This window comes from Cheilinus undulatus, linkage group 3 (assembly GCF_018320785.1).
Source record: "Cheilinus undulatus linkage group 3, ASM1832078v1, whole genome shotgun sequence".
NCBI lineage: Eukaryota > Metazoa > Chordata > Actinopteri > Labriformes > Labridae > Cheilinus > Cheilinus undulatus.
Window position 1 is genome coordinate 32,794,391 of NC_054867.1, and position 27,797 is coordinate 32,822,187.

Sequence of the window (27,797 nt, forward strand, 5' to 3'; positions counted from 1 at the left end):
GGTAGGCGACAACTTTTGAACTACATCACTGTGTTAACTTTAAATCTGAAGGTGGGAAACATTATCAGACTGAAAGAGGACTCCATTAGCCTTTTTAAATCTGAGGTTAATTTAAAGCTAAGCCACCAACACCTATTCAATCCCTTTGACTGTCTGCCATCTCATTACCATGGTTCATTAAGCAGACGTTTATCTAAAGGGCAGAATGCAACATCAAAGTTGTCGAGCTAACATCAGAAACATTGAAAACAGTCTTATGGGTCATAACTAATCATCCTTTTTATAGTGTGTGCTACATTCATTTTAAGTAATTTATACCTTTCCCTATGTTTCTCTCAGGATAATACCTACACAACCTTCCAACATCAAAGATCTTGTGCGGAGTCCAGCCCTTCTGCTCTTAGATCACCCAGTCCAGCCTCGTCTGTGCTACTTCCTGAATCTCATAACACGGAGCAAACAACACAAAAAGTGTTCAGTCCACCTGCTGCCAGTGTGGAGCCTTCTGAACCTGCTGGGATCGTCCCAACATGCTGCCTCTCACCCCGCTTGACACCCAGCAGACAGCAACAGAAGGGTCACCCATGGGGATCTGGGGCAGTGAGCCAGGCTCTGGTTGGTAACAGAGATGTGTGTCCTTCTGGGAGACCCCTGCAAGAAGATAACTTAACAGAGCCAAAGGTAATATGAATCTATAACTGTCAAAATAAGATGCTGATTTAGATTTATCACAAAAAATCGACACAGTAAAAACTGTCCGCAGTGGCTTTGTAAGCACATGCCAAAAAATCCCAGTGCTCTTGATTTTTATTGCTTCAACACCATGCGAGATTGATTAATAAGTAGACAATCCAACCAAGCTCTGTCCATCTCTCATGCCTGTTAGCCTCTAGCAAGAGACACAAATGCACGCATGATATACACACAGAGACATACTGAGCTTCATCTGACCTAAATACTAAATAACCTCCAGTGTATAAGAAACAATTACCTATTTTTTCCATCTTAAAAGTTGGCTGCATTCTGTATACTAATGCAGCCAATATACCTGTACAAAGTGCTGAGGCAAACAGCATCATTACCACAAGTGCATGTAGCTGTCACACACTGGCACCACTTTTTGACCACTTTTCTCCTTCATTAGATCATAACCATGAATTTAGAGAAAACAAGGAATATACCTTTAAGTAGATAAATTCACGGAGTGCTGATTCAGCTGAAAACACTCCTCAGCTAAGGACACCAAGTGATAAGTGGAAGAGGGCAGTGAGTCTGTCTCTCTGCAGGCTTAGAGCTCAGCCATCATACGGTTGTTAGTGCTGTTTGTTTCTGCCACTAAAAGAGTGGCAGAAACTTTATGTGCTGGACTTTGCTGAGCAAAATGGAAATGATCATTCAAGATGTCAAACGTTTTTATAAACATTCAAACATACGTTAATCCATTAGATGGGACCTACAGATATTTGGTGGGGGCTGAAGTAGCTTATTCTGTTACCTTTTTTATTAGCTTCCCTGTAGAGCACAGTGAACTTGCAGTGCATAGGAGCTCTTTACTGATGCGTAAAGTGTAAATAAATACAATTTACGGCATATATTTTGCTTTTTTAAGAGCATGGGAAACATTACTTAACATTTCTAGATACTGTCTGATATTACCTCTAAACAATGGGGGGGGGCATGTATGTGGTATTACGCACAGAGAAAGAGAGAGGAAGAGATGAGACAGCAGGATCATTTGATCCGCTGTCCTTTTGTAAATCATTTAACCTGTGAAATCTGTAAAAAGAATTCTGCAGCTGTAAATCACTTTCAGTGCTTCTGTCATAAACATCCTCAATGTTTTTTTAAGACTAAAAACATTTTTTAAGGGAGTTGAAGAAGCACGAGAAGAGGCGTGTGCTCTGATCACTGTGCTTAGGCGTATACACCGGGAACTGCATGGTCCCCTGAACATCGTGTTTTTTAAACACCTGGTGTTAATATCATATACCATGGTAAATCTAAGGAAGGTTAGATGGTATCAAAAATGAATACCACCTTTACCTACTGGGAATATTAATACACAAATACAAAAACTCAACTTTAGAGACTTTTTAAACATTCTGCTGGATTCTGGAGCAGGAGTGAGACAAACAGATAAAAGGGGGAGACAAAAATTTTGAGTGAAAGGAAGCAACTTGATGAGACAAAAGTAGTTTATAAATCATCTCTCATTAATACAGTGAAGAATGGATAATGATTAAAAAATAGAAGTTAGAAATAACCATGTAGAAACAAGGTAAAGCAGTAAGTCTCCCTGTAATGTAATCCCTCTAACATTATTGATATATAGGATTAATTGCTATCAATTTATCACATAGAATGTTATTAATCATAATCAATAGTAAGACCACTATTGAGTCCAATGGATTTTGTCATGCAGAATGACAGTTTAAACCAGCAGCGTTCAAACTTCTTTCACCGAGGGCAACATACAGAAAAATAATAAAAATGATCAGGCCACTTTGTTATAACTCTTCTTTAGTTTATTAAGGTTAGCAAAACCAATCTAGTGGAAGTTAACATATACTTATTAACTGCTTTAAAAAAAATAGCTTAAATCACAGCTTTCCATTCACGTTTGACAGGGGAAATAGCCAATCTTTGTTAAGGGGGTAGCCAAACATATTTCAGGAGGGCCTGGTTGGCCCTGGTTACCACTGGATCAGGATGAGAATGATGCTGTTTGCAGAAGAGAATGAAGACATTGATGGCTCATCTCCACATTCAGAAACAAAACAAGAGAAAACTGCACAAAGCTGCTACACTTCACACGAATGTTGATGCTTGAGGATGATTAGCACAATATGCTTTGTAAATCGGACCTTGAGATGGAGGAGATAGCAGAGCAAGTGAGCACAATTAGAGCTGCTATTCGCTGCTGTAATCATTTTGTTTTTCAGGGCATTTTGAAGCCAGACATCATTATTCAGTTGTCAACATGTTTAACATTAACGTTGTCATTTCAGTTTTGCTCTCATCAGAATGCTGGTTACAGAATTTACATGGAGCCTATGCAAATAACATAATAAGGCTTATGAACAAGTCACACAGGCTACTTTATTTTGTAAGAAAATCCCAAATGTAATTGATTAATGTAGAAAATTAGAATTTTCCCGTGGGTCAATTAAAAATGAGCTGTAGTTTGAATACCCTGATTAACCTTTTTTTCCCTCTGACAGTGTCATATATAACTGTAACTTGCTTTCAGCGTTTTACAAATTTTACAACAATCATGGCCAATTCATCTAGAATAGCAGCTTCTATTCCAAACTTTATGGTACTATTGTAACAAACCTCAAGATTGCTACGGCTCTATAGGTTTTCATGTGAGCTAAACACAAGCACTAGATGACTGTTATTTCTGTGCTGCATCTTATTATTAACTGAAAGCTGTATATTGGCCATTACCCCTAATTACCTCCATGGTGAGACGCCCATGTCTGATGCTATATTGCCGCAAAAAGAATTGCCAATTTGGATAACCTCTCGCTGTGTCAACGTTCACAAAGCAAACAAGCTCATTATTTATCACAAAGTCACTTTCATCTGCAAAAATAGGCTTGATATGCAAACAAACACCTCTAATGTTTGCAAGGAAAGCTGAGTTGATTCACTTTTTAGACACTTTTTAGATTCAAACATGTCCTCTTTTGTTTTAAAGATATGTTTAGATAATGGTGTAGAAGCAATAATTTTTTTTTACTGGTTTTTCCTTTAGTTTTATATCCTTCTAAAAAGATGGCAGCACTAAACCATGTAGGAAATTGTCATTGATTAATCAAATGACTGTAGAATGAAAGAGAGTGCTTGAAGTTTGACATTCAAGGAGAATTAACTACACCGCACTACAGATCTTTAAGCTGGTTTTTAGCAAATGTGTTCCTTTTTATAGTCTGACTTTATGTCTGAGTTTTATCCTCTCAAGAATCCCTGTAGGCAACTGATTCAGTTTAAAAAAAAACTCTTTGATGCATCCACTTGATACTAGCCCAGCACAAAACGTCATACAGACAATGTTTTCATATGGCTGGAGAAAAGAGTTGTAAATCTACAGAAGTAACCCAAATCAAAGGTACAGTTGATTTTGACCAAAGATCAGAGGAAAATTTGAAAAATAGTGTGTATACTCTTCTGATTTTTCCCATGACCTCTGATGAATGCAGCCTTGTTGAATGAGCATTAATGTGATTAAAAACCACTGGAAAATGTTGGTTTGCAATGACTGTCATTAGCAAAGTCTTCAGTAAATAGTCTAATTTCAATGACTCACAGTTACAGAAACTTCTTTAGTTTTGGTGGATTTTTTAGTCTTTTCACACATTTTATGCCTATTAAAAGCCCTGTTTGTTTCAGTCTAGCTGTTTCTCCTTTGCCAATGGTCATGTGTGGTCACTGCTGATTTGGACAACTATGGAGCTCTTGTGCAAAGGTTTGTAATGCTGTGCTGAAAAAGGATCAAACTATGGGTCCGTTACAAATTGAGGTAGGCCGCTGCTCCAGTTGAAAAGATCCAGGATCAGAGAACAGTCAAACTGGAGCGATCACAAGGCCTGAAGGGAGATCTGTCACTTGGCTGTTGCTTTCTGCATTTACACAACTCACTGCTGGGACGCATCCCAGCATCCTTGATCAGTGCAGCTCCAGACTGCTGATTTGCGCCAACTCCAGAAGGCTGCCTGCAGTGAGGGCTTTGACTGAAAGGTTGTCAGAGGAATATGACAAGGAGTTTGTTGCGCTTCCTGCAGTCCTGGTTTATTGACTGCCATTGATCCAAACACCAGGGCAACACCAGGCTTGGCACGAATCGAGTCTACACACTACTTTCTTGGATTAATAGATACATTTCTTAAAGCATTTCCTTGGAGGGTCAAAATAATGAATCACGTCCAGCACCATCTTGGGCATTGTCTGAGCCTACTGTTCTTATTTATTGTGACATTTCTTTGTTACAGGGAAATATCTTATGTTTATTTCTCCCATTTATGTAGTATATTTTCTCTGTTATTTTAAAGGAGGAAAAAGACAACACTGCTGGTCCCAGTGACCTCAACTTATCTCTACTTAGCAGTCTGCGAAAACTCAGGGATGATGATGAGGAGCTTCGAATGCTGGCAAGTCTGAAAAGGGAGCAGGAGGAAGATGAATGCAAAGCCCCAGGCCTCAGTGCATCTCAGATCCACCAGTGCAATGTCAGCATCAGCATGAGCTGTGACGACACATCAACATGGACCCACATCTCCATGGTCTGTGCTAACACACCGCCTCTGCCCTTTTTGATCTTCTGTTCTTTAGTGAAAAAGCAATGCTCATGTGCAGCTCATCCACTATTTACAATCATTAGCAGATTGTCCCTCTTTCAATCTCCAATCATGAATAATTTTTTTGACCCTGCTGATCTTCACACTAGAGAAATTTCCATTTCAAGCCCCCAATGTATGCTACCATAAAGTGCTAATGCACCTCTTTCTGCTGCATGTTTTCTGCATTACAAAAGATTATGGAGATGGAAACACATTAATTGGCCTCTTACAGCTCTCAAAAGTACACTGGCATAATATCTCCAGTGACTTCCCCAGTGACTAAAAATTATTTAGGTCATTTGAAATTATCCCCACAAGTCTTTTAAGAATTCAAAGATGGTAAAGTTTGCTCTTGGCTATTAAAGGTCACTTAGATCTTTGGTCCATTAGCATAAGCACATTCTGCTTATGAAGAGGGAACAGTGCTCTGCCTGTCCTTCCTGGGTCCACTGAAGGATCCCCTGTGAATGAGACCATTAAAGGTAGTCCACTTACAGGACTATTACTGTTTCTGTACATGCAGGTAGCCATTCACATCCTGAGAATTGAACAGGAACAATGAATTGATATATTACCACAGGGATTATCATCACATGGTTCCGTTTTTTTTGAGGACACTAATAAAAACATGCAGCTTCAGACCTTGTGGTAGGTACAGTTTTCCACTGGGATAGGATAAGATTTACATCTGACTTGATCTCACCCTGAAGTGATGTTTTTTAGATTCAGCTGCACTGCTTTACAATTCTAAATACATATGGCAACAGCACCACCATCAGCATATTAAGAAATACTTGCAAATCAAGCAAGAGGAAACGAAAGACAACACTAACCAGGCCATACATTTCCAATTTTAGCATCTAAATCTTATATTAAAAACGGCACCAAAGTGCCTGACAAACATAAAAGAAAAAGGAAATGGGATCTAGATGTAGTCACTGTCTGGGCTTGGGACTCCTCCACTAGAACCAACAAACGCTGTCTTTTTTTTCCCTGGCTGCTGTGATTCACGTGGCCCTGCTGTTGCCTTCCATGCTGCGGTTGCTTCTGTCTGCTGCTGCAGCTGCTGTACCAGCCCCAGACGTTACTTCAGTCCCCAGACGACTGTGTGCAATGCTTCGGTTATTAGGTTGAACACAAAAGCATCACCATGCACATTTTATTATTGTGTGAATCAAGATTCCAGACTGCTCAATATATGGTTTAGGTTTGATACTGTACATATTCTTTTGTTTGTTATATTGCTAGAATATGAAATATCATGTTTAGTGTTTTTGTGTTGGGCATGATGCCTGATCACAGCTGCAGGAGACAGATGGAGGAAGTAAAGCACCCAAGGAGGTAGGAATAATCCAACCAAATCATTTGAAAATAGAAAACTTAACCTCATTTTGGCCTTTAAAATGCACCACAGTGACTACTCTGGTGATAGCAGGATCTGTTGTATATACTGAATAGATTCCACATTAAAAGACAATCAAATACATCTGAAAATGAGCTGAAATGATTGGTTACATTTCAGATGAATCCCTTTATCAACAAAGTTTTTGGTGATTTATTCTGATACTTGCAGTTTGATAGATCAAATATCATTTCAAACAGAATATTTCTTAACTAAAATAACATCAACAGCAGCCTTTAAAAATGGGAGTAATTCATTCCAGTTTGAACTTTTCACATAAAATTTTTCCACAAACTTTACCAGTTTTTGTAATTAAAATTTCTCTTGCTAGACACTCTTAGCATTAGGTTATTAAACAAGATCGTTTATCAGTTTAAACTTTTATCCTGTTCTTATCAGTTTGTTTGTTAAAACCAAAAATCACAGTTGGGCACATGTTGTAATATGTAAAGAGTATTTCTCCTACCAAACATCAAATCAATCAGCCCTAATTTAATGGCATAAAGCACACTGTTGAAAGTTCATTTTGCTAGTTACACAATCTGGGCTTAAAGCCATGCATAGAGTTGATAAAAAGTTAGATCAAGTCGCTTCATTATAAATACAAGTGCATTTAAAAAAAAATCATAGAAAAATATTTCTTGTCAGATATTTAAAAAAAATGTGTACACTATATTGTAGACTCACACAGTCAAAAACAGAGTTCTTTTCCACTAATTAACTCTCTGAGACTAACATTGTCATTTACAACAAGAAGAGACACAGGTTATAAAAAGTTGTATAACTTTTGATAACTACATAGTAGCATCATTTTTTTATATAATTGGATCTTCAAAGATTAAATTCCCACCAGTAACTTCAACATTGAACGTCTTTTTATTCTTTTTTTTTTGTCAATTATCTATCATTTCTTCCATTAACTTAGCATCCTAACCCGCCATATTGTTTTCCCACGATGCTTTGTGATGGTCTGTGTGACAGCCATACCTTGCCAAACTGTGCATGTCTTTACACATAGCCCATGCAGGAGACAGCCTGAATAGCTCGTAACGGAAAGAGAGACAGAGGGCCTGTAATGTGGCCCTCTGTGTTACTGCGGACAGGAACTGCTTTGAATTAGGCCTTTGCAAAAAAAATCAATATGGCAATATATCATCACATGCACCTTGGAGATACACATATCAATGCAGATTTTGTAAAATTGTTGTGGCCATGCACATCAGTTTCATAACATCCTCCATGGTGCAGTTAACGAAAAGCCAGCAGATGGCATCAACAATAGAACTGCACAATGCAGCCCAAGCACATGTCTCACTCCTCACACCAAAACAAGGTGGTACTTAGGCCATTTATATCGATTATCTACAGCCAGCAGGCTTAAATACAAACATTTTGGATTATTGCAGAGTTCAGGAGTTGGACTTGAATCATGTAAGGAGGTAAAACACTTAAGTAACACCAGTCTTCATGGTAACATGACGACAGGCTTATTAGCAGCTAGGCTCACCAAGCTTATCAGTGTCATCCCAACCAGCCATGAAAGATGCTGTAAACTCAGAGTTTTCCTCAACTTCTGATCAGGAGATAATAAGCAGCACTTGATTCTTTATTTGTAGAGATGAGGCGAGACAAAATTGGCATACTGTTAAATACCAAACCAACTAACCAAGCAACGCAGGTAATTAACAAGTTTTAGACTCCTAAAAGAAAAGTAAGGTCACGCCTTCCCCATTCAAACCAACAACAAAAAAATGCAGCTGGCTGCTGAATGATGAGAATCAGAGAGAATTTACAAGTGGGTATACATTTTGGTTACAATAATATGGGAGGGTTTACTCCATAAACCCCTGTCTGCCCTACCCTACACCACTGATGGAAGTTTATAATATTTCCATAAATATAGCAACACACAACTTACAGCTAATTCTGAAAAATATGTTTCATGCAAGATTTCTGTCTCCATTTGTCTCTGGTGACATAAAGAGCATATACAGAAGAAAGGCAGGATAAAAATTCACTGGTGGGTAGCTTATCGAACAACCATTACCTGGGAGCTGCCCTTGATAAATAAAGCAGTGAGATGGACGTTAAAAAGTAATAATCTGGCAGTAGAACTGTTTTGTTGAACATTGTTGCCAACAGGTCCACGCAGCCCAGAAATGCTGTAGAGCAGAGTAATTCAGCCAAATGATTTGAACTGAAGTGTTTTTGTCTTCATAACAGAGGAGAAGGCTGAGGGCCAAAAATGAAAGTCTACAACAACGCTGATTCAAAGCATGTACAGCTCTTTGAGGTTTTCTGATTGCAGAAGTGTTAGAATAAGATAATAAATAAGGGGCGGTTATGTAGAAAGTACAGCAAAGTGGAGACTGAGTACCAGGCAAGCTGCTGTAAATTTTTGAACATAATTCAAGGTGAGACGTCACACTAAAGAAAAGCTGAATTAAAGAGCTAACTAGGAGCTTGGTGAAGGACCATGGCCACAACTAAGATTGTAACATGTTGGCTATAGTCCATAGTCAAATTGTAGCAGTCTTATAGGCCAACACATATCCTGTTTTTTTCTGTGCCTACAGTCATCTGTACAACTGTATTCACATCCTTGACCTAATCAGTAGTTGAATTAAGAGGTGATGCCAAGTCAGAAGTAGTAATTATTTCTTGATGGTGTATTTATAGTTCTTCTTCACCTTAGCACTCTGTTGGATTCTGTAGCTCATGTAACTTTAAAGAACCATCTGAGGCTCTGGATTATTATTACAGATGAACAGTAGTATTTCAGCTCCTACCCCACAGGTAACTTATCATCATCACTGCACATTACCTGCAGAATCCCACAGGGTACTATTTTAGACCCCCTCTTATTTTAGAGAAGGCGCTGGGGCACATAGATCGCTCAAATTTACTTAAGTAATGTGAGGACTAAGCTTCCCACATGTCTGCTTCTTCATCAGTGTCATGTGATGTAATAGCTTTCAAGCAGGCACTAGACTTAAATAGCCCCCTGAGGCTATAACATGGTCCTTAGCTTAGACAAGATAGAGAGGGTAACACTATTGTTTCCTACTGCTGAAAATCTGAATATTAATACATTTTGAAAGTGAAACTGTTTTTATCTTCTAGCTCAGTTCAAATTCTTTCATTTTTAAAAGACATGAAGAATTTTGCTGCAAGTGTTTTGAAAGGCCAAATCGCAAATAAAACCAAGCTCTCTTCTTTTGTGACATGAAATGGTTTGAGTACATGCAAATTTCTGATGGTTAAAGGGATTTTGCAGATCCATTTATCATGTTTAGTTCACCCTTTTATTGTCCAACCTTTGTTTCCCACATCTTGTTGCACTCTCCTTTTCCCTCTGTGTATTTTAATCTTTTTTTTTTTTTTGCCAGGAAGGCAGTAATCTTTTTGTTCTGACCTTAACAACTGCAAATGTGTTTCCCTAACTGTAGAGACTTTAAGAGTTATTTGTGATTGTGCAGAGGTTTGTGTCAAAGTTTTCTCTGTCTAGCTCAATGCTTTTGATCTGTTCCTCTAGATTTTCATTAAATCCCTGCATGTGAAATTTGGCAACTGAGTTGTTGTTCTGAGCAGTTTATGTACCATAGAAAGTTGCTTCTCACCCTGCATTCAAACCAGAGCTACACATCCAAGGGAGACATGAATTATTAAGTAGCATGGTGATTAAGTTGACTTCTCTAAATAAGCTGCAGCTGATGTATTCACACAGAAAGAGATTGAATGTATATATCACTTTGCCTCAGCATCCAAGGATTTAACTTTTATTCTGAACTCAACTTCACTGTAACAGTTGCCTGTGATATTATGAAATTTGCAATGCACACAACAGTGACAAAATGGACTGTGACAGTTTATATGTCAAGAAATACACTGAGGGACAGCCATCATTTGTTAGGCAATTGAGCTTAAAACCAGTCTGATGGTGGAAACAGTGGCCTTCATTATTTATCCATACTGAATGAAATGGATCATTTTATACTTCAGAAATATCTTCAATGGTAAAGTTCAGTGAATATACAGTGCATTATTTCCTCATATGCCCACTACATCACTTTGTAGTCTATTCTAGTAATAATAATGACGATTATTTATTAATGTAGTACCTTTTAAAACACGGTTACAAAGGTCTTTACATCATAAAGCACATGGAATGAAACAACATTAGAAAATTGCTAAATCCTTTAGCACAAGAGCTGAGCTTTATCAGTGAGAAAAAAAATAGGTTATACAGACAAAAAATACATTTAAACAGATAATACTTTTAAATCAGTAGGTATTAAATAATAAAACAATGTAGCATTATACACAGAGGTGAAATAAAACCATTTAAACAGATTCACTTTTCTGTACAAGTAGTACTGGTCAGGGGGGCATCTAGTTGGGTGTCGCCAGCATAAGAATTATGTTTGGTATTATTATTATGAGTAAGCTGACCCAGAGGAATATAAGCATGTATATGGAAAATAACAGGGGACCAAGAATGGAGCCCTGTGGTACACCACAAGTGAGGGGGGAAGGGGATGAGGAACACTATCCCATAAAAACAGAAAAAAATCTATGTGATAAATAAGACCAAAACCAATCCAGAGCACTGTCTTTAATGCTGACGTGCTGCTCAAGGCGGATGCGGAAGATGCCATAATCAACTGTATCAAAGGCAGAGCTCAAGTCCAGATTAAAGATTAAATTTATCATGCACCAGTCAGCAGCTAAAAGCAGGTCATTAGTAACTTTTGAAAGAGCCATTTCTGTGCTGTGATGGGTATGGAATCCTGATTTAAGATTATTATGGTGTTCAGAATATTTTTTCTGAATTTAAGATATTTGATATCATATTTCCAAATATTCAACACAAGCACATGCACTTCATTCTGTGCAGCGTTTAGTGGCATACAAGTCTGTGTGTAGTTTCTATTTAAGGCATTCCAGGAATAGTTGTGTCCATCATCCAGCTCAGAGAGGACAAATAGAAATATGTTATTGTCATCAAATTGATAATGATAGCCAGAGAATGATGTCATCATTCACATAAGGACAAAAAAAAGAAGGAAATTCCATATTATACAACTCTTATGTTCTTTGTTTCCATAATGTGGTAAGATTTTTAACACAACCTTTCTCTTTTTCTTCACAGCCGGCTAATCAGGGTCACCATTATCAGAAGGAAATGAACCCCCTCCTGCAATCAAACCCCCGGTAAGCAAACGCTCATTTGACTTTGTAAAAAATTTCTACTTTTTAATGTATATTTCTATTTTTCAATGTATTCCATGCACTATAAAAAAGGCAACACTTTTTGTGTCCAAAAATGTTGCAAATTTATATTAGCCTAGTCCAGGCAAACATTTTTTTTGTTGGTTATGATGGTCAGTGTGTCAGGTTTAGGGATCCCCACACAATAAGTTTTTGCCATGGCTTGACTGACAGAAATGACAGATGACACAGAGGTACCAAATCAGTCATCACAACTTCATTGTTCATGTTGCAGCACCAGCTTGATCTTTCTCCTTTCACTTTGCCATTTGGTTTGGTTACGTCTGAGATCTCTAGATATGCAGAGCTCTTTGTGCTCTCATTGGTTGACTTTGCTTATATGATGGAACAAATCACAGAAGGCAGAAAGACTGATGACTGATACTCAGGGTCAACAGATCCTGAAACCCTGTGACTGTCAGATTGGGCTCGTATTATGCTTAAAACTTGTAATCTAACCTCTGTTTTAGTCTTGAACCCCTCAGTTTCATTTCAGTTTTGTACAGAGATTTTTTAACAGGTAAGGACAACAATGCTGCTGCAGCCTAGACTAGCCTAAAGCTAGTCCGAACATCTAAGTCATCATTATAATAACAACACAAGGGATGACGTGGTTTAGTAGCCAGCACTCACTGAATGTACCATACATGAGTACAATGACGTCTTTTATTCTAACACTATCACAGCTTTATAACATTCCATATTAGCAGCATCCATCTTAGTAGTCATTGAGAATGGCCCTAATGGAGTTTTGACCCCCTTCACATTAGCTAAAAGGTTGAGATTTCAAACAACCCGCATGAAAGTATATGTCAGAGAAAGATGAACCAGAATTATGTGCGATGAGCAAGTTTAAAACAATAATCTCTCTGTCTTACATTGATCAGACTATGAGTACATTTGTTAACTCGTGTTTCTACTTCTTTTTCTCTGCTGTTGATATTAACTACGTCTTGACATATACAAGTGATAATTGTGAGAAAATTCAAAGTCACACTAATGTATTTCATGTACTACCTGACAAAAGAAGTCCTTATGTAGCCTGTATTTAAATTTGGCTGCTTGTACATGAAAGTCACCCTGAAATTCTTAATCAGATGGTAACGAGTGACTGCAGAATTACGGCTAAATGTCAACTGTCAGATAGATATGCAGACGGGAGCTTATCTTGCTCACTGATGAGTAAAAATAAATTGAGATTCTGCCAGGTACTTTCGCTTTCTTCTCCCTTAACTGCTGTTGTCATTTTCACAAGTACAGATTACTTTTTTACCTAAGTCCTTAAAACTCAAAAGCACTGGCTAGTTTCACCATTTATCCATGACTCTCAGCAGCCAAACAAGGGGAAATCCATAAATGATGAAGTAAGGGCTGACTTCTGCATGGCCGGAGCTTCAGAGGTTTATAATGCAGAGCAGCCACAAGACACGTTCCACCTTGTTTCACCTGCCTACGGGTTAAAACCACAGTCAAGTTAAAGTGCTTCAAAGGAAAACACAGTGATGTATAGGCTTATATTACTGGAGGAGGCAGAAAAATTTACAACTTTTAATAGAAAATATATGTAAGTGTGTCCAATAACAACTTCAGGCGTACACATACTAGCTAAGAAGAACATATTTGGTAATATAGAGTCCAGGAAAAGATAAAGCAAATGAAAGAAAGTGGATAGAAAATTTTTTTTTTAGACTTTTTGTCATGTAATCACAATTTCATTTAGGATACCCTGATTGATCCGCTGTCAATACTGATCTGCAGGGGTTTGTAAAAAATAAATTATTGGAAAAATGCAGGGAGTCACCGATCCAATCACCTGATTAAACAGCTGCTTCTGCTGCAGCTTAACCAGGCTATCAGGTGATGCTGCTGCTAAGTCCTCCACTTGGAACAGCTGCATTTAAATCTCCCAAACTTTGTTTTGAGACCCTTTAGTTAACCGTGTTAATTTGATGAAAAAAATCTGCTTTGAAATTGTTGTTGAAACCAACTAAGGCCTGTCAACACTTTGGCATACATAACAAGAATTATGATATGTTTAATGTCCAGGAAAAAAAAAGAAAAAAAACACCATTCTACAAAGTTAGAGTCATTGTGGTTTATCCAATTTGGAGCTGTCAAAAGAGTAAACATTTTAATCTTGATTCTATTTTATTCTTCCTGACCGCCAGAGATGGTATGCAAAACCTGCGCAAGAGGTCAAGACATAATACCAACAAAGTCACCATGTGATCTGGGTGATGAAAGCAATCTGATAAGAAGCCCCGACACCCAGCACTCGTCTCCTTTTCATCTTCTCTGGCCTCTGCCTTTCCTCAAACATTTCCTGTTGAAGCTTTCCCAGATGGGTGTATGAAACAACTCCATCTGGCGTGTCAGGTTAAGGGGATACAGTATTCAGTTCAGACGCCAGCCTCCAAAGTTCAATGGCATCAAGGTGACTGTTGTCAACAAAGATTGCAGCACTTTTAAGGAAAGATGCCATTGAAACTGTAAAAGTTCTTGTCAGATAAGGGGTTTCTATTTAGCTTTCTTTCTAGTTCCGAAGAAAGACAGCGGTTTTAGTCCCATTCTCGACCTCAGGAAGCTTAACCAGTACATAGAGGTTCTGCGTTTTCTTTTGCTCCACACAGCAGATGTTCTCCAGGCTGTGTCAGAGGGAGACTAGTTCACAAGCGTCGATATGAAGGATTCTTATTTCCATGTGCCAGTGGAACCCAAGCACAGACAGTTCCTCCGCTTTGCATTCGAGGGGAAGGTTTATCAGTTTCAGGTGCACCCATTCAGGCTTTTGCTTGCTCCTCAGATCTTCACTAGGGTCACTGCAGCGGGCACTTGCCCCTCTGCAGGCCAAAGGCATGTGAATTCTTCCCTACTTTGATGATTGGCTGGTTTGCACTCCAACGCGGGAGCATGTGTCCTGTGACACAGAGACCCTTCCGTCCCATGTGTCGGAACTGGGGTTCATGGTGAACTTTGTGAAGAGCTCTTTGATTCCCAGTCAGCGCATCACATTCATCTGCGTTGTTCTCGACTCAGTGTCGATGAGGGCTTCGCCCTTCCTCCAGAAGGTGGACGATATCCTCAGCCTTGTCTCTCGTTTTCAGAGGGGCCAGAGAATTACATAGACTATTGCTCCGGTTACTAGGGAAAATGACAGCAGCAACGGTCATCCTGCTAGGCCTCCACTCGTTACGCCCTTTGCAAATCTGAGTCACAGGGTGGGTCTCAACCCCAAGAGACACCAAAACAGGGCAGTACTGATATCAAGCCAGTGCCTTCAGGCCCTGGAGCCTTGGAGAGACAGAGCTTATCTGTGCTGCGGTGTTTCCCTGGGTTCACTCCCCTCCCGCCAGAAGATAGTAGTGACGGATGCCTCCCTCTTGGGTTGGGGGGCTGTGGGGCAATACAGGACAGTCAGAGGCTCTGGCACATAAACGTGTTGGAACTGCATGCAGTCCATCTATAGCGCTCAGGCACTTTCTCCCCTTCTTGGAAGGCAAACATGTCTTAGTGTGCTTGGGCAACACGTCTACAGTTTACCATGTGAACCACCAGGGGGGCACCAGGTCCACCCAGTCCCTGCGAGAGGCACAGAGGCTACTACAGTGGGCATTGCCCCACCTTGCGAGCCTCTGAGCTGTGCACCTGCAAGGAGTGCAGAACGAGGCGGTGGACATGCTTTACCGCCAGAAGCCCCCACCAGGCGTGTGGAGGCTGAATCCTTCAGTGGTTCAGATGATCTGGGAGAGGTACGGCGGGGGGGGGTCGACCTATTTGCGTCAGAGGCTTCGACACATTGTCCACTGTGGTTTTCCTTCTCGGAACAGACCAGCCCACTGGGGCAGGATGCGCTGGCACATCCCAGGCCACACTGCCTCCTGTATGCCTTTCCTCCTCTTCCCCTGCTCATGTGACACTCCTGACACTTCACAGGATAGAAAAAAGCAACCATTCCATGCTGCTGGTAGCCCCGTACTGGCCAGGGCGACTCTGGTTCTCTGTGGTTCATCAGCTTCTCAACGGAGTGCCCTGGCCTCTCCCACAGAGGCAGGATCTTCTGTCCCAGTTGGAGGGGCGCATTTGGCACCCTCAGCAAAAATGTCTTCAGCTGCATGTCTGGCCGCCGAAGGGCCTGGCTCCGTGCTGAGCTCCTGTGAGCAGGCGGTAGTCAGGACCGTACTCAGTTCGAGAGCTCCCTCCACTAGGGAACTGTATTCCAACATATGGAAACTCTTTTCCAGTTGTTGCTGCTCCAATGTTGCTGCTATCTCAGCTCAACATGTATTTGTGGATGGTCGTAGCGTGGGTTCGCATCCTCTGGTTGGTCGCTTCTTGAAGGGCGCTCACCGGTTGCGGCCTTCGTTTGCTACACGGGTACCTTCCTGGGATTTGCCTGTTGTCTTAGAGTCCCTTCTCTCCTCACCATTTGAGCCACTGGATCAGGCTGAACTCAGATGGTTATCTGGTAAGACCGCTTTTTTACTCGCTTTGGCCTCTGCTAAGTGTGTCGGTTACCTTCACGCCTTCTCTATTTCCAGTGACTGTTTACATTGGCATTCTGATGGCTCTGGGGTTGCCAATGTGGCCCAAACCCTCATTTCTTCTAAGAGGCTCTCTGCCTTTCATGTCAACAGGCCTATCAACTTGGCAGCTTTCACCCCACAGTCTGGGGTGGAGGAACTGTCCCACAGTGCTGGCCTCCTCTGTCCAGTCCGGGCCTTGAGAAAGTACATTCAGGTTTCTGCAGAGTTTCATAAAACTGATGCACTATTTGTTTGTCATGGTGGTTCCAGGAAGGGACAAGCCTTGTCTAAACAGAGGCTCTCTAACTGGATCGTGGATACCATCTCCATGGCATACAGTCTAAGAGGCCTCCAGGTCCCTTCTGTGAAATATCATTCAACCAGGAGCGTGTCTACATCCTGGGCTGCCTTGAAGGGCATTCCGCTCAGTGACATATGTGCTGCAGCTGCTTGGGCTTCATCCTGCACCTTTACTCGGTTCTATAGGGTTAATGTGGCAGCCCTTCATCCTGTGGCAACGGCAGTCCTGTCTGCTTCTTCAGTTCATTGCTAAGCAAGGTGAGTGTGTAATCCTCGTGACCTTGTTGGTATGGGCCATCCAGGTATTGCATAATGTCTCTGGTGGCCAGGAAGAATGAAATAGAACGAGAGTTACAACTGTAACTAAGGTTCTATGAATTCTGGAAGACCGCCACAGTTCTCTGTCACTCCTCTTGTCGAGAAGTTTCTGTAGGCGACGACTGCTGGGTGACGGGGCTTCTTATAAGATTGCTTTCGTCACCCAGGTCACATGGTGACTTTGTTGGTATTATGTCTGGACCTCCTGCGCCACCGCACGATGATATCCAGGTATTGCATACCGTCTCTGGCGGTCATCCAGAATTCATAGAACCTCAGTTACAGTCGTAACTCTCGTTTGTTTTAGGATTTCTGTAGTGTATCACACTTAATTACCTCCACCAAGGAGGTTATGTGATCGGCAGGGTTTGTTAGTTTGTTAGTTTGTTTGTTTGTTAGTTAGTTAGTTTGTTAGCAACTTAACTCAAAAAGTTATGGACGGATTTTAATGAAATTTTCAGGAAATGTCAGGAATGGCATAAGAAAGAACTAATTAGACTTTGGGAGTGATCCGGATCACTGTCTGGATCCAGGAATTTTTTCAAAGGATTCTTTACAATTGGGAGATCAGGCTAATGGCGGAGGTCTGCACTCTCTGAGTACAGGGTATACTTCAGATTAAGTTGTGCCATGTTAGTGGTGGAAATGGTTTTAGATTTAGAAAAAGGCGTTGCATTAATAGGGATAGCGTAAAACTCAGCTGCAGATAATCACATACACCATAAGTCATGGTAGTGTGTTTTTTTATTTTCATTGCATCTCATATTGTTACCAAAACCTAATGAACAGTGATACTGCACATTTTTCTTATATTGTGCAGTCCTACCATACATTGTATATGTATAAGCCAGATCAAGTGCACTGTTACACCAAAAATACTCAAAATATTTGTTGTAAATAATTATGTAAAAGTTTTAAGTAGTGGAAGTATATTTTTTGGGTATGACTCAAGTTAAAATATATATTTTAAATGCTTCTTATCCACTGCTATTTCCCCTTATTTCTTTCACATATTTTAATTTTGAACAGTCATGCCACCTAAAGTACAATAATTTGATGTACTGAAAGTAACAAATACTAAAAGGTGTACTTTGACCTAGAAGGTGCTCCACAGAGTTCAGTACATAATCCCTACTATGTTGAAGTCAGTCTCCATAGGCAGAATTATGTGGCTGAGTGGGTAACTTCACTTATTGGGAAAAGGCATACTCAAAGGCATTATGGGAAATGTGCAGATTAAGGAATGAGTCATACAATTTGACAAAAACACTGAAAGTGATGGAGTAATGTTTACTTAAAACTAAAAAAGTGTACTATCAACTTAGAAAAATAGAGCTGAAGTAGTTCTTTTGGATTTTTAATTCAATTCAATTCAACTTCATTTATTTAGCACATTTCATACAAATGTAGACTTAATGTGCTTTGCACAAGATAAAAACAAACAGTAAAAGCAATAAAAACTTGAACAACTCCCCTATACACACACATCCACCCACACCCACACCCCCACACCCCCCCCACACACACATAGACACAGAATACACATATACAATACAGCTTATGTTGTTCTTTCTTTCAGGACAACATATCCAAAAATGCAAAAATACTGCAGGTCTAACAGTTAAAGGCACGAGAGAAAAGCAGAGTTTTCAGAGCACTCTTAAAAGAGCTTAAAGTGTCTACAGCTCTCAGGTCAGCGGCAGCTTGTTTCATAGGACAGCACCGTAATAACTAAATGCTCCTTTACCAGATTTACCTCTAACTTTAGGTACATTAAGGAGGCCCATATCTGAAGATCTGAGTGATCTGACTGGATTATAGCCTGTGAGCAGGTCAGAAAGGTATTGAGGTGCCATACAATTCAAAGATTTGTAAACAAGAAGCAGAACTTTATAGTCAATCCTGTATTGGACTGGAAGCCAGTGAAGATTTTTCAGAATTGGTGTGATGTGTTCCATTTTCTTTGTTCTTGTTAACACTCGAGCTGCACTATTTTGGATGAGTTGGAGTTGGTTTATGGTCTTTTTAGGGAGTCCAGTATAGAGGGCATTACAATAATCAAGTCTGTTGGATATGAATGCGTGAACCAGTTTTTCAGAATCAGATTGAGACATGAATGACCTGAGCTTAGAAATGTTTTTTAGGTGGTAAAAGGCTGTTTTGGTGATGGAGTTTATATGATCTTGGAAGTTTAGATTATTATCAATTATAACACAGAGGTTTCTGGCATGCTCACTGGGTTTAAACGGAAGTGTAGATGGAATGGACAGGAGTTCTTGTCTTTGTTTTTGTGGACCTACAATCAGGATTTCTGTTTTGTCTTTGTTGAGTTGGAGAAAGTTCTGTGACATCCAGTGGTTTAGTTCGTCAATGCAGTTAATCAGATTTTAATGGGAGTGAGATTATCAGGAGACAATGAGACATATAGTTGAGTGTCATCAGCATATGAATGGTAAGAGATATTGTGTTGTTGGATTATGGGACCAAGAGGAAGCATGTTAAAACTGAATAAAGTGGGCCTAGGACGGAACCCTGTGGCGCCCCACAATCCAGACTGAGATTTGCTGATGAGAAATTGCCAAGTGATACTGAAAATGTTCTGTCTTGTAGATATGATTTGAACCACTGAATGACTGATCCTGAGAGGCCTTTGCAGTTTTCTAGTCTGTGTAGTAGTATGCTATGGTCAACTGTGTCAAAGGCGGAGCTTAAATCTAATGATACTAAGATGGAGAGTTTGTTTGAATCGTTGTTGAGTTTTAGATCGTTATAACCTTGACGAGTGCTGTTTCCGTGCTGTGATTGACTCTGAATCCTGATTGGTAGACATTGTACAGATTGTTGTGGGTTAGGTAATTGTATAATTGATGGTAGACGACTTTTTCTGTGATTTTACTGACAAAGGGAAGGTTGGAGATGGGCCTGTAGTTGCTGGTTATTGAAGGATCAAGTTTGTTATTTTTGAGTTTTAAGTTCACACACCTAATTTTTAAGAACCTTTTACTGTTCAGTCGAACAGGTAAACTGTTGAAGTGTGTTGTAGTGTTTCATTGAGGTGAAATGCCTCAAAAGTTAAACAAGAAGATATGATGGTTAGAGCCGTGTAACTTGTTTAACCCTTGTATTGTGTTAGAAAGCTGCCCACGTCTTTAGTGTTAGCGGATCAAATTTGACCCGTGATTTAACTAAGCTTGAAAATACTTAAAAAACAATTTTATCATCCAATATTGTTTTTCACCTCATAACTAACTTAATATGTATTCATATCCAAGAAAAAACAGTGTAAATGTTTTTTTTTTTTTGCTAAAGAGACTTTTTTCTTACAATATACCACTCATTTTCAATTAAAAACTGTTTAAATACACTTATTTTATTTCCTACAGTGAAGATAATGGGTAAGTATATTATCCAAGTCTAATAGACTAATATTAGAGCATATCTACCAAAAAAAATTGCTTGTGTTTTTTTTATACTTAACATTTTTAGCAATAGTGACATCTGTGGTGTTGTGGGTCAAAACTGACCCATATAGATTTATGGTTAGGAAAAAGGCAAAAAGTCTTCCTTTTTATAAAACCAAATTTATTTTACTCAGAATAGCAAGTGCAAATTGAAAATTATACCATAAATTGAAAAGACAACAATATGGTGTCAAAGCAGGGGTGTGTGAAGGTGTGTGTGTCTGTATGAAGGTCTGTGTGTCTGTATGGAGGTGTGTGTGTCAGTGTGGGTGTGTCCATCTGTATGAAGGTGTGTGTGTCTATATGAAGGTGTGTGTGTCTGTATGAAGGTGTGTGTGTCTATATGAAGGTGTGTGTGTCTGTATGAAGGTGTGTGTGACTATATGAAGGTGTATGTGTCTGTATGGGGGTGTGTCTATACGAAGGTGTGTGTGTCTATATAAAGGTGTGTGTGTCTGTATGAAGGTGTGTGTGTCTATATGAAGGTGTGTCAGGGTGTGTGTGCATGTGTGAGTGTGTGGTGAGGCAAACTGAGCCATATTTGATCCACAGAGCAACCCACAGCTTTTAAGTGATTCATACAACAACCGGTATTCTCTGCCGGGTCATGTTTGACCCGTCACTTTTGTTGTGTTAAAATGGTTGTGTCTGAGGATTAGATGAAGCCTCGTTCCAGTACAAAAAAGCAAATGGTACTTTTTACATACCTAAACTTGAAAACGGGTCAAATTTGCCCCAAACACAATATAAGGGTTAAACCAAACCTTCTGAGACTCTTGACCCAACTTGAGTCCTGACTAGTGTATGAATGGATCCTGTAGTTCCCCTCGGAGAGTTCTGGGGCCCCTTTAATGCCCGACTGCTCACTATTGCATAGCCTTGTCTCTGTTCATCTCTATCTCTTCTCTCTGCGTACACAACCACGCTGCATGTTACAAAAAAAGACAAAGGGATTGCATCAGGGTTCCTCTTCTCAAATTATGCAACCATTCCTTCAAACATGACTGATTTATTGATGAAAAGCAAAGTATCCTGCTGTAAAACATGTGTTGACTCCCATTTATTAAAATATTTTGCTTGTTTTATTGTTTCAATGGATCATAAAGAGTTAATTTCTTAAATGGGCATATTTATTCTTTTTTTTTTTTCTTTTGGTCATACTCATTGTGGCTGGGTTGTTTTACATATAAGTATCCACTGAGGTAATGCTGTTTGATTAAAAGTCCTCTGAAATGAATATTGCTTGTGACAGTCACCTCAAACAAACTCCCTGCCTTGTCTCTCGCAGCACTACAGCTGTACTACTGAAATTAAACTTCGGAGCAGGTCTTGATTTACATATTGAAAAGCAGCTGCACAGGATTTTGTCGTTGTTTTCTCTCCTTTTCTTCCAGGCGCTGCTTTCTGAGACCCATACAGTGAATTCTATCACGCTGTTTTCTCAGCGTCTTGGCATCACTGCAAGGCTTCCTCGCTGTTGAGAGCTACAGCTTTCTTGACAGCTAAAATGCTCTTGTTGCTGAGCCTTAATGTTGCCAGGGTGTTTTTTTTTTTTTTTTTTTTGCATGCTCTTTTGCATGTGTGATACTTTTGTCTGCCTTTGGCGGGCAAAAGCAAATGTGAAACTGCACATCAGACTGTCAGAGAAACCTGGAGCGGCAGTTCAATTGTTTTACAACTTTGGAATTTACCAAAATTGCCAGGGTGTCAGACAAACAGAGTCTTCTTGATACTGTTTCATTGGAAAGCTTAATTTCAATATACTTCAGCAGGGTAGAAAAACAGTGTACTCGCTCAAATTTAATCAAACTAATTCACTCTCTACATCACAGGTTTGTCTGTATCTGCATTGTAATGGCTCTAGAATATAATCACTCTTTCCAAGACCCACTTAACATTCTAAAGTCCAATTTGCAGCTCTGTAGCTGAGGCCTTTGTCCTCCAAAATTGCTTCCATTAACTGTTGTACTGAGCTCCTGCCTATCACGTCGTCAGACGAGTGTTAGAGACGGGTAAATGTCTTTTGTTAGAGAAAGAAATCTGAGCGTCTGTACAGATAGTTCAGAATGCAGTATGACTGTTGTTTAACTACAAAATCACTTTTAAAATGCTTGAATTGTTGATGTTTTAACATGTCAATGTATTTTTAAGAATATGCTTATGAAGGTCACCATACAGTGGTTAGTGAATGCACTTTGTTTTCAGAGATACTGACATTATTAGTCATTGCATGTCTTGATGAGATGGATAAAGCTTTAATGAATGTTTAAGTCGCCGGCTGTCTGCTGAATAATGTACAGGAGAAGATTAGAGTTCCTCATTAAATATGCTACAATGTGCTCTTTCTAGATGTTGTGTCCGGGGGCAAAAGATGTAAATGTATAATCACAATCATACAGCTGATGTATCGCCTTAAATGCATCCTGCTTAACAAATTAATCTTGCAGTGATCCAAGTAATAATTTATCTTCATCATCTTCATTTCTCTCTGTCTGCTCTGCCGCTCCATACTTAAAGAGCAGTGTCTGACTTTAGCACTCAATGACTGATGCGTGGCTGCAGCCTCTCTTCTTCGACTGCGAAGATAAACTCGTTTAAGACCGAAAGGAAGTCCCGCTCTCACAGGCGCTGACAAGGTTAAGACCTCTACTCTGGGCCAGAATGTGGACACTTGGAAGTCACAGCTTGAGTCAGAATCTAATAAATGATCCTTCAGGTAGAGCGCAGAGGCGGAGAGGCTAAGTGTGCAGCAGAAGTGGCTCAAGGACAGCGCGAGCCCAGATGGGCTTTTCTGAGAGTACACAATGATGGGACTTTCATTGTTAAAATGTCATATAGAGGCAATTTGATGTTGCAGGGTATGGCAGTAGGATGATGCGTGTAATGGCATGTGTTGTCATGACTGTGTGCCTTTATGGTCTTCGCCCTAGGGAGTGGATGGATGTGCTCAGCCCACCTATTATACCACCCGGCCAGCAGAGAAGGTCAGACGACACGGGGAACAATGCAGGAAACTTAAACACAGGTGAAGTAACCTTAATTCTAGTGTTTCTTCCCCCAGACAGCAAACAATACAGCGCTTTAACACCGACCACACTAATTGTGTGAATGCTGTGCACCAAAGAAGACATTCACTGGTGTCAAGGCTTACATTCTCCACCAAAGACTGCACTCAGCATGGAGGGAAAAAGCATGAGAAAGTGTATCTAATTAAGGGTAAAAACCCAGGAGAGTGGAGCTCTCTGTCCTCCACATAACTCCATAGGTCAAAAGAGACAGGCTCATTACAGGTCTGTACCCCCCAGACACACCGACAAGGTTAATTGACGAAACCTTTGCAGTTTACAACATCATTTTTAAACCTCTCTCACAATGTGTCTTATAATTAGTTTTCATTATCGTCGCCAAAGTTCTGATAAGATAAAATGTTCCTCCTGGAGCATCCCGTAACCTTTTGAGCATTTAACTGCCTGTCAATTTAACAGCTAAATTCTGCTGCTTTAAAGTAGTGGGGATTACAGGGAATCTCTTTACAGCTTCATAATGTGGTACCGAGCTCTGGGTGTCTTAGGTCTTGATTGATGAGAGAAAAAAATGGCAGCGGCAGAAAACTTTTAAACCCACCTGAGTATGAAGGTCACCTCACCACCCACGCTTCTCATTTTATTCCAGAAGCGGCTGATAGAGTAGGCCCCTATTCACACCTGACGTGCTACATAAAAAATACCACATGAATTTTACATTTACATAGTTTTATCTCTGCAAGCTTAACTGATTTGATTTAATGTTGCTCTGTTAACTTTGTATTTTTAATCAGTCTTTTGTTTTTCATAGAGTTTCTCTTGCATTATTACAGGAGAGGATGAGTCGATGAATGGGGAGGAGAACGAGGAAGAGTTTTTGAATCTGCTCTATGATCCTTATCTGAGCTGCTATTTTGATCCAAAGACGGGGAAGTACTACGAACTAGCTTGACTCAAAGCTCAAGAGAATCCAAATGAATAAATCAGAAGTCATTGATAGTGGGTGAATATGTTCAGGGTTCTTTCTTCGGGGCCTAGAGTATTGATCAGTGATGAATACTGCATTCACATAACTCATCCATGTTGCAGCTTTTGTTTTGATAGACTTTGAGGACCTTTGTTTTTCCACTTCCACTTCCAAGTAGTGTCATGTCAGTGTATAAAGGGCTGGGTTTTAATATATCAGATGCATGATTTTGCAAGACATTGAGTTGTTACCCATTTAGCAGCACATCTGATGGCGAAGAATGTCTTTTCAAGAGTCTTGGCTTGGAATTTAATACGTAAGCCGTCTGAAAGAACATCCTGAAATTTCCTTTAACAACTGATGTCTAAATGTAGCCTAGAATATCATTACTGCAGTGGCATTTTTCATCATTTACATAAGAAAAGTACATGAAAATATGTAAGTGTGTATAAATATTGTTTTAATTTTAAACATTTGTACTGATGTCATGATTCTAATTAAATGGCCTTATCATCATGTTTGTTTGACATATTGATTTTATTGAAATGATTTTGACAGCTGTTCCACAGATGCCTGAAATCACTGATGAACCTGTTTCGAGGATTTTTCTTTATGTTTTAAGGCCTTTAAGTGAAACGCCTGTCTAGTAACAGCAGACGAGCTGCTCAAAGTGATGACAGCTCCTTTCATCAGTCTTGCCAAAACACTGATGATCACACCTGATGAGCGGCTGATGCCAGATTGATTCATCAATTTCAGCCTGTGATGGATTGTTGCTTCTCTCTGGTAGGAAAAAAAATGGGACAAAGGGAAGGAAAGACTAATATTCATTCATCATATTGTGATTCACAGCAGTTTTAATCAAAATGTACCCATCAGTCACAGAGTATTTAGTTTACACAGCCAGCGTGCTGAGCTAAGGTCATACCAGGTTAATCTTTTCTGTCTGATACTGATAAATGACACAAAAAGCATGTCTACACACTCCTTTCATACCTTTTGGTGTAGTATTTAATGGTAGTTAACACTCTTCGTACTGTGTCAAATAACCAGTTTCGAGCATTACTGGTTATAATTGTAATGAAAAAATTCATCTTCGTGATGGAGAGGGAAGACAAAACAAACACCCAGGATCTGAATCCGAACCTGCAACCATTGTACCAAGGGTTATTTCCAGACCTACCCACAGAATTGTCTGGGCCCCTGAAAACCCCAGAGAATGGGCCATTTCCAGTTGTTATTACCTCTGCCAAGGAGGTTATGTGATCGGCAGGGTTTGTCAGTTTTTTTGTTCGTTTGTTAGTTTCTTTCTTTGTTAGCAACATAACTAAAAAAAATGGACGGATTTTGATGAAATTTTCAGGAAATGTCAGAAATGGCATAAGGAGGAACTCATTAGATTTTGGGAGTGATCCGGATCACCGTCTGGATCCAGGAATTTTTTAAAGGATTATTTACTATTGGGAGATAGGGCTAATGGTTGGGCTCTGCGCTGTTACAACTTTACACCAGGAGATGGCGGACATGAGTAACTTCAATCCCAGCAGCAGTTGTGGGTGTGTTTCTTTTCAAAGTTTTGGAGTTTATAGAGTTTGAAAGACGCACACCTGGTTGAGGAGACAAGTTGGAGCATAACAGAGAGAAAGACAGCCAATTGTAGCGAGAATACTCACAATGCTGGGAAGAATAGAGGAATATTCACCCTCTGCCATGACTTCCAGTCGTCCGGTGAGGCCATGGGTGAGACTGTCAGTGCATCTGTTGGCACCGGCAGGCAATGCTTCCGCCATGTCAGTCCACCCGTAGTGAAGCCAATACTTTGCCTCACCATGTTTCCACCCCATCAGGGCGAGCGAATGCCATGGTGGGGGGCACATGGGGATGGATCCAGGAATTTTTTAAAGGATTCTTCACTATTGGGAGATAGGGCTAATGGCTGGGGTCTGTGCTCTCTGAGTGCTTTTCTAGTTTATTTATGACATCAATGCATATGTTGGATCAGAAACATTGGTGCTAGCATCTTGGCTAACAGTTACTAATTGTTGAGATTAGAAGCATGTCAAACTATAATTGGGTTCTGATGTTTTATGTATTTGTGCTACTTTTTAACCCTTTTTCACTACATTTTCTGCTCAATTTTGGCACTTCCTTTTTGCCACCTTTAACCTATTTTTGCTATTTATTTTCAATTGTTTGCCTCTTTTTTTCTCATTTTTGCCACTTAATGCACATTTTCCCTCCCACTTCTGTTTTTCCCTTTTCATCCTACTTTTAACCCGGCTTATTTTTTTCCACAAACAACTTTTATTGAGTTTGTATATATTTAAGTACCTCAAAATAATATATGTGATGACATAAGGTGTCTGTGAAAATATCACCCCATCCCCTCACCCCCCATCCCACCCCTAGCAGTCTTTGAATCTACAGTGAAAACAGAATAAACAAAAAATAAATCTTAAACCAAAAAGGGTAATAATACAAGTATATATATATATATATATATATATATATATATATATATATATACACAAATGTATACATACGCATACATGTGTATTCATACATACATATATCCACATACACATATGGACACGTAAAATTTAAGAAAAAGGGAGAAAATGCTTACCATATATGGATGGATACAATTTTCAGACAAACAATATTATGCAAACTATACATGACGGTATGAGTCCACACCTATTTCAGTTTTTTTAAAATCACCAGAAAAACAGGTCCACACATTACCAAAAGACTGGAGGATTTAACAGAATTTCTTTCCATAATTCCAGTTCACATGTTCAGATCCAATCTCTTGACATCTCTTAGAGCAGACAAAGCCCTGGGCCTCCACAGATAAATGCTTTCTGCTCACTTTTATCACTTTTTACCCATGTTTTCCACTTTTTTCCACTTTTTTTCAGTTTCGTCACTTAACAGCCATTTCATTCTACTTCCCTTTCCAAATTTTTCCTACTTTTTTGTTGCTGCTTTCTGCTCAAACTTACTGCTATTTTGCCACTTTTTCTGTTTTTTTTCTTTGCTACTTTTCATCCATTTTAGCCACTTCTTTTTGCCACTTTCAGTCCATTTTTTACTTCTTCTCGCCACTTCTAACCTTTTTTTGCCGTATTTCGCCTATTTTTACCTCTTTTCACAATTGTTTAATTCTTTTCCATTAATGTTATCCCAG

At 39.6% G+C, this 27,797-nt stretch overlaps 1 protein-coding gene across 1 annotated transcript in view; it reads left to right on the plus strand.

Annotated features, from left to right (window-relative positions):
* cfap20dc (CFAP20 domain containing) overlaps positions 1-24,592 on the plus strand; it is a 64,979-nt gene extending 40,387 nt beyond the window's left edge. The window contains exons 13-17 of the mRNA XM_041783922.1: positions 340-681; positions 5,055-5,285; positions 11,897-11,958; positions 23,548-23,642; positions 24,474-24,592. Of these exons, the coding sequence (XP_041639856.1) occupies positions 340-681; positions 5,055-5,285; positions 11,897-11,958; positions 23,548-23,642; positions 24,474-24,592 (849 nt within the window). The remainder of the gene's footprint in view (positions 1-339; positions 682-5,054; positions 5,286-11,896; positions 11,959-23,547; positions 23,643-24,473) is intronic.
* The last annotated feature ends 3,205 nt before the right edge of the window (positions 24,593-27,797 follow it).